Raw genomic sequence first — 7,500 nt, forward strand, 5'->3', positions numbered from 1 at the left:
ATTTAATTAATTTTTTTATTTTTTATAGCTGCAAGAGAGAAGCTCCAAGAAGAATTAGGGAAGGAGAAATGCCGTCGTTTCTATTCTGGCCAAGAGTGTTCTTTTGGGAATGCCTGCATATATTCTCATTCAACAGTTGGTGACCTGAATATATTAAAGGAAGAAGGTGAGACTTCCTTTACTAATGTTTCATTCCATTTCCACAAAAGTACCCGAGATGTCACAAGATTTCTTAATGGTTGCCATTCTGGTTACCTTTTAAGCATTTGATTCACTTACAAATGACTGGAATCATTGATAATAATTAGAAAAATATGAGTGGCATTGAATCCAGTGACTAAGATTACACCTATAAAGTAACCTTTTATTTATTTATTTATTTTTTAAGACCTTTTGTACTAATCCAAATCACTATGTATTAAACCAGAGATGCTGGTATGATATCTACATGCATGTCATGCTCACTGATTTTGTTTCATTAATTATGTTTACAAGTGGATAGCTCCCCAGCTTAATCACAAGGAGGCAATTACTAGTCCTATCTGTCTGGTTTGTTTACCCTTTTCCTTGATTTTTGGAAAGATGAATGTTTTATTGCTATTAGTATTATGATATTATTATAATCATAATATCAATATCATCGTCATCATTGATATTCATAACCTTAATTTTTTTTTTTTTCCTTTTTTTTTTTTCTTGAAAATTAAATTAAGGGAAAATTAGGGGAGGTCATGTAATGGCCTACCAATTGAATCCTTCGTGGCTGAGCACTTGCGGAGCCATTTTTGTGCAAATAAAATTCATAAAACAAAACTGCAGTAGATATTACTTGTCCCCAATGCCAAAGGGTCAAGATTAAATAGGATTTTATCTGTCATGTTTAATCCCTCAATGACGGTATCAGAAATCTCTGGGCATCAATGACTCAGGTGATTTCTGGCAATTGTCCTGCCGTTTGGCAGAACTTTTTGCTCGACTTGCTCTAGCACATTGCAATGTCTGTAGCCGTATCTGGCATGATGAGTCAGTTTATGACAGCTATAGGTGTGGCTTGGCAGATAGTTACAGCTCCATGCTACTAGAGTTTAGACAGTGTAGTTTCTGAAAAAGATATACATTGAGTTATTCATATCAAATTTTCTTTAGAATTACACATGATTCTAAAGATTTAACATCAAAACCTAAGTAACTTGTCATGCATTTTGAAATTTTGAAGTATTACTTATATCTTTTGTTTCAAACTGTTCACTGTAGGTTTGTATTGGCTTTAACCCAATGGCGACGGGTCATGCCTATAGGCGTCACAACAATACACCCGAAATGTGGTGTGCAGCTGTCCTCCGCGGCGGTGCGCCAAAGCGCCCCGAGGCAATGATTCGGCTTGATGTACCGAATTCACACGCTCAAAGTCGGCGCGATGCCGCGGTTCGCCAGAGCGTAGTTTTTTTTTTATTTTCTATACCCGTCGCCAATGGGTTAAAACCTATACAACCTACAGTGTTCCAATTGTAGAGTAAATATAATGTGTACATTGACATTGCTAGCCTAGATTGGTGAAAGCATTATTGCACAAGATAGTACAAATCTGCATATATTATTTTCATTTTACTCTACTAGATGGATTTTCAGGATTGCTTAGTTGCTTATAAAAATACATAAATTTTTTCAGCATTAAATATAATCTTTTTTTTTCCTTATACAAGTACTCCTTTTTCATCTTTAGTGTATCGGGAAAACGAGGCAAAACGATGCAGCAAGCTCCAGTCAGAGAGGGGAGACAGCAGTGAACCATCACTTGAGAAATGGATATTTAAGAAGTTGGAGGGTGGAGAGGCTGATACCAAGTTCAGTATCCATGATGAAACTGAATGGGAAAGTCATTTTAAAAATCCACAAGGAATGCAAAGTGTGGCATCCCTTCCACCATCCCTAATTCCTCCAACACCAGACAGCCTTTTAGAATGTAACTTTCAAGATTGGGGTTAGGGATACTTGAGAAACTCAAAACCTAAATGTATTATTCTCTCACTTCAGGTTTATGGATGTGTATTTCATTTACGAAATAAAACAAATTTAAGCACAAAAATGTATTTATTATTATTACCTTGAAATACAAAATACTTTATATGTACAAATCTGCATATAGCTATGTTTTCACCTATTTCAAATGTGGCCTACCCACAGATGTAGTAGTTCCTCTACATTGCACAGTACCCTCATGACCTGTGACTGAAATGTTCTAATTAATTTTAAAGATGATTATTACCCAAGGTCACTAATTCATATAAAGCACAGATTCCTGAAAATAAATATTTTTGCCAGTCAGGACCAAAGAAAGTTACCATGTAATAGTAAAGTATAGATCAAAGTACACAATGTTTTCATTGAGATAATTTTATAAATATGGACCTCTTGGTGATGAGCATATCAGTGTGATAAAGCCATCAAATGTATGGGAAGCTGCCTCCTCCAACACATAAATACTTGATTGTGCAGTTCTAAATCAGTAGTTCCCAACTTTTTCTACTGTGTGGCCCTTGCTCAATGTATAATAATTTTCAGTGTTACTGTCTGTCATCTCAGATTTAGGTTTTACTAGTTACAAATAGTGCAGTGCTGCCTTAAACTATAAGACAAGAACACTATGGAAAAATTGCAATTTATTGATAGGTTATAGAAAATTATCTGTAGGTACTGTGAGACAAAATCCTGTTTAATTTGAAGTCCGCTTTCATATTGTTTCATATCACTTTGTTTGGGAACCCCAGTTCTATGTTGAAGTAATGAACTGATTACAGAATTTTGGTCCTGCTTAGAAAGACTGGGGGAGCACTGGCAGATTCTGAATAAGAGATTTAAACTTTCGTTACATGACAGATTCCCACCAGCTTGAAAATGTGGCATTTATCTGCCATATATTGATACAGAAGAGAGCACATGCTAAAGTTTTACCATTTGGTGGTATGTAAAAAAAAGAAAAAAAAAAATACTTCAAACTGAAAAGGGACATTGCACATGAAATGTTTGTCTTCATAGATTTTCTTTAAAAACATTTACACTAATAAAGTAAAATATACAAACTTCCATAACAAAGAATAACATTTACATCAGGATACCTTGCATTTTATATGAAATAAGAGCTCAAATAACAGTAAATGTGCACTGTCATTTTACATTGCATATAAGTATTTTTTTCTAAAGATCATACCAGTATACCCAGTTTTTAATCTAGATTCTGAGAACATGGTGTCCATTATATTTTCATTCTACTGATTTCTTTTTTACATACAATTTGCTCTAAAAGTGCTTAGCATTAAGCAGTCATTTCCTTGGCCAACCTGACCTCACTTGTTTACCTCATTCCTTATTTATTGTTACCAGTTAAAAAAAAATCATGGAGTGAGGTCAGGCATAATACTTAACTCCAGTGACAGGCTCGAGGAACCATCTATATGCAGAAAAGATTAATCAAACCACAGGTAACATGGATATTTCTGGCTTAGTATAAACTGATGTAAGTAAAAACCTTATTTACCATGGTAATTTTTTGCCATCATACTGCACAAACTCCCCATTATGTTCCTCATTCAAAATATGAAGTGTATTGATTATTGCTGATATACTTTCTTCTATAGTCAGAGGTGCATTCTTGCCTCCCATGTCAGTCTTTACCCAACCAGGATGTATGCTTGTTACCAAAATGTTGGAACCTCGTAGGTCAATACTCAAAGATTTGGTGATAGCATTTAATGCTGCCTGGAAAAGATATCACATACAAATTTATTTTCTGAAATGACAAGTTTATGAAAAAAAAAAATTACACAGTAAAATAACTATTTCAGGAGCAGGGCAAGGATTAATTGTGTATAGTCAGGCCTAATTAAAGGAGTTTCATTATGATACTTCTCATATAAATAAAATATATTTGTAATCATAAGCAAAAACAAACCTTGCTTGCCCTGTAGGGATATAAACCACCTTGATCATTCTCTGCAATGGAGCCTAGAATAGAGGACATATTGATAACAGCAGCTCTCCTTACAGACAGGGTATTTCCTTGTGTCTGTGATGCTGCCATAGTCAACAGAGTCCTGAGAGTCTGCAACAGTAAGCAGGCTTTTATCATCTACTATATCAACAATCTTTGATCTTATTAAAGTAGATAAAAACCCAAAGTTACATTTACAGTGAATCAACTAAACTCACCTTTGTCAACATAAGTGGAGCAACTGTATTGACACTAAAAGTATCCATCATCTGTTTCCATTTAACCATATTAATACGAGTCGATTTTGGGGCAATCCCGGCATTGTTGATGAGGAGACTGAGACCTGTGGGGCTCACAATTTTTTCTACATCTTCAAAAAATGTTTTGTATGAAGCTTCATCACTAACATCTGCAAGTCAAAGCAAATAATTTAAGGTGTATGCTATTTTTTAGGAAAAAAAAACAAAACAATTTGGGACCAGGTATACCACATTTATTCTGATTTTATCAAAGTATTTCAAAAGATAGTGCATATTCTTTCTACTCCTTTCACTACTGTCCTATCTTACAATGCCATATGACCACTGAAATCAAAGACATTTGGTTCTAATACAGAACTCCATTAAACCCCTCCCACAAAAATACTTTATCATAATGCTATAAGACCTTTGATGTCTTTCACATTTACTGTTTAACACATTTTTAAAGTGGGTGCTGGTCTCAAATTTACCAAACAAAAGTGTGGGGAGGGGAGAAAGCCTCTCAGGTTTGATATATTTTAGGGTCATAGAGCTGTGAATTTATATAAAGCTTGTGCAGGTCTACAATTTAACAAATTGTGCAAATTGCTTTCCTTATTTGCTGAATAATAGAAGATACTTTGGAACAAAGAATACTGGGACCTGTGCATCCCCCCCCCCCCCCCCTTTTGGGTGTGGCCATTACAGTAAAACCAAAGTAATAACTGAAATCTTACCCAGTTTCACGATGTGGACATTTTGGTGTTTTTCTGCAACTTCTTGTAGACTCTATAATAGTAAGAATGATGTTATAAGACTGAATATGTGCTTGTGAGGGTGTGTGACTAAACAACTCGGCTCCTCAGCTGATTTTTCTTTTCCTTCAGTTTTCAGAGAAAATGTTGTTTTTTTCTAATGCTACTAATATGTTATTCTTGTTGTTGACATTGTGATTATTGTAATTTTATTAGCAATATCATAAGTAATAAGAATTAAAAAAGAATCTTCAAAAATCAAGGAAGAGGATAAACAGGCGAGATGGATAGGACAAGTAATTGTGTCCTTCGTGATTAACCCATTGCCGCTGGGGAAAATAAATAAAAAATGGGGAATATGCTGTGCTCATTTTTTATATTTTTGTGAAATGTCTCTGTACATAGATGGCTCTGCTAGTGCTTTGCCACAAAGGAGTCAATTAGTAGACCTTGTGATCTTACCTGATTTCACCTTTCCTTGCATTGGCGGGAAAAACATATTTTTTACACAGCGAGCTAAAATGAACCTATTATATCTTAAAGATATTTAGCTGTAATGTCCTGTGTTTCTGATTTTTTTTGTCAAGTCATATGACATATAATGTACATGGAAACTGTGAACACTTATTTTTGTCAAAATTGAACTTTCTGAGTTGAATTAATTTGTGGTGATTTAATTCTTTATCCTTAAAAAACAATTCTATTTTGATGATGATGATGATGATGATGATGATTACTATTATTTTCATTATCATCAACAACATTATTACCTTCATTCTATATCTATTTTTTCTGGGATGGGGCTCAATTATGAATTTATTTGGGTGCTGTGCTGTTTGTCTGTGTGGGTATATGTATCTGTGTATAAGTAAGCTGAAAGAAAAAGAATCATGTACTGTGATAGTAATTTCTGATTGCCAGGGAATATCATTTAGTTTCACTGAAGAGTACTTTATTTATGTAGTAAGAGAAACTGGCAGTTTGAAAGGCCATAACTGGAAAATATCATGCAAGCTATCTAAGACATCACGATTTCATTCCTATTACAATCAATATTTCGAGGGTTAATGTTACCGAGAATAACAAACAACATTTAAAGAAACAAAAACATCTTCTCTGAAATAAATAATTATCTAAAAATAATGCAAAATATTGTTATCTGATTATATGTCTCACAGTGGCCTTATCGCGGTCCCTGCAAGCAGCTATGATAACTTCTGGAGGCGTTAAGCTTGCTGAAATCTGTTTAACAAGCTCCAGCCCCAATCCCCTGTTGCTTCCTGTCACTAACACACTCCGAGAAAGCATTGCGGAGCTGAAAGGAGCTCGGCCTCTCAGGAGTGCTGGCAGACGTATCTCCGATGGATGGATTTGAAGACAGCGATTGCACGAACGCTGACTTTCGTAAATACGAGCAAACTGACGAAATGTGCAGGGGTCGCATTTCGTCGTGAGAAAGATATTTCATATAAGGAAAAAGAAAGAAGAAAGAATATAGATCCAGGGGATATAGACTATACAATAGTCTAAAACCCTATAAAAGAAGAAAGAAGAAGAGGAAGAAGATATTTCATTATCACGGATGAAGTATCATTCTATATTCTATATAGTTTTTTTTTCCAATTTAAGGATACATTGAGATAATCAGGATAACTATAGACATATTTTTTTATATGTACTGATAAATAATGTATTTTACGCAGGCTGTATCTGATATCTATTCATTGTTTATCTTACACACTTTGCTAACTTTGATACCGACTTGTAGGTTGTACATGTATCTAACAAGCCATAGTGTAATGTAACACTATGGCTATTTAATACATAATCGTGCTTAGTAAGAAGCCGATTGTTGAGTATTTTGTTGAACTCTAAAAAGTCCATATGTCGCCGAAGTAAATGCAGGAAGCAAGAGGAGTCTGCAGACGAATGCCGGGCTGCTTCCAGGCGGCCAGAGGGAAGTCTCACGCTGTTGGCTTTACTTGTCTAAGGGGACTCGCACACTGTAGTAGATATACATCTGCTGTACGTATTACGTAAGCAAATTTTATAACCTAAGAATCATAAGTCTGTATAAAAATTCATAAACAATGATTTAAGGTGTAGTGTTCAGTGGGATGTTACAAGGATTTAAATATGGAATATCCTACCATAAACATAATACATAGAATTTACTAGTATGATCAAGGGTGGTATTAGTAACTCTTTGACGTATATTCTATCTGCAGTCATTAATGCTTTAGGGTGTTATTGCAGTGCATCAGTATAAAATAGGTGAGAATGTTTGCATTCGTCATGACCAGAGTGGGGATTGAAGTTGATATATCTAGCCTTCCCACGGCACACTTCCTATGATGAAAGGGGTTATGAAACTAGATTTCTTTGGATTTTTGTATATGTTTTTTGCAGCCCTTTCTAGGTATTTTGTTATTGAGAATGATGTAGAAAATTTACTCTTTCAGCTTCTTTGCAGATATTAAGAGTTAAGGGCCCCACATATGCCCAATTGAACACTGCA

The 7,500-nt window shown here is 34.9% G+C and overlaps 3 protein-coding genes across 5 annotated transcripts in view; 2 read left to right on the forward strand and 1 right to left on the reverse strand.

Moving 5' to 3' along the window:
- Positions 1-2,086, forward strand: part of LOC125035836 (zinc finger matrin-type protein 5-like) — a 12,180-nt gene extending 10,094 nt beyond the window's left edge. Inside the window, exons 4-5 of the mRNA XM_047628099.1 lie at positions 29-166; positions 1,724-2,086. Coding sequence (XP_047484055.1) covers positions 29-166; positions 1,724-1,986 — 401 coding nt within the window. The 3' untranslated portion in view covers positions 1,987-2,086. The remainder of the gene's footprint in view (positions 1-28; positions 167-1,723) is intronic.
- LOC125035834 (C-factor-like) lies at positions 2,073-6,423 on the reverse strand. 2 transcript variants are annotated; one of them, XM_047628097.1, is made up of 5 exons: positions 6,159-6,423; positions 4,965-5,016; positions 4,207-4,397; positions 3,950-4,099; positions 2,073-3,756 (listed from the first exon to the last, which is right to left on the reverse strand). In XM_047628097.1, the coding sequence occupies exons 1-5, from the start codon at positions 6,288-6,290 to the stop codon at positions 3,532-3,534; spliced, it is 750 nt and encodes a 249-aa protein (XP_047484053.1). In that variant the 5' UTR covers positions 6,291-6,423; the 3' UTR covers positions 2,073-3,531. The 2 variants fall into 2 exon arrangements, with proteins under 2 accessions (XP_047484053.1, XP_047484054.1); XM_047628098.1 differs by lacking the exon at positions 6,159-6,423 and adding an exon at positions 5,753-6,152.
- Positions 6,424-6,868: 445 nt separating this feature from the next.
- Positions 6,869-7,500, forward strand: part of LOC125035833 — a 12,944-nt gene continuing 12,312 nt past the window's right edge. The window contains exons 1-2 of one of the 2 annotated variants that reach the window (XM_047628096.1): positions 6,872-7,007; positions 7,445-7,500. The exon at positions 7,445-7,500 is cut by the window's right edge and continues 451 nt beyond it. The gene's annotated coding sequence lies outside the window, so the exon portion shown is untranslated. Of the gene's footprint in view, positions 7,008-7,444 lie in introns of both variants that reach the window. The other variant, XM_047628095.1, reaches the window with a different exon arrangement.

The sequence above is a fragment of the Penaeus chinensis genome, chromosome 20 (genome assembly GCF_019202785.1).
Source record: "Penaeus chinensis breed Huanghai No. 1 chromosome 20, ASM1920278v2, whole genome shotgun sequence".
NCBI lineage: Eukaryota > Metazoa > Arthropoda > Malacostraca > Decapoda > Penaeidae > Penaeus > Penaeus chinensis.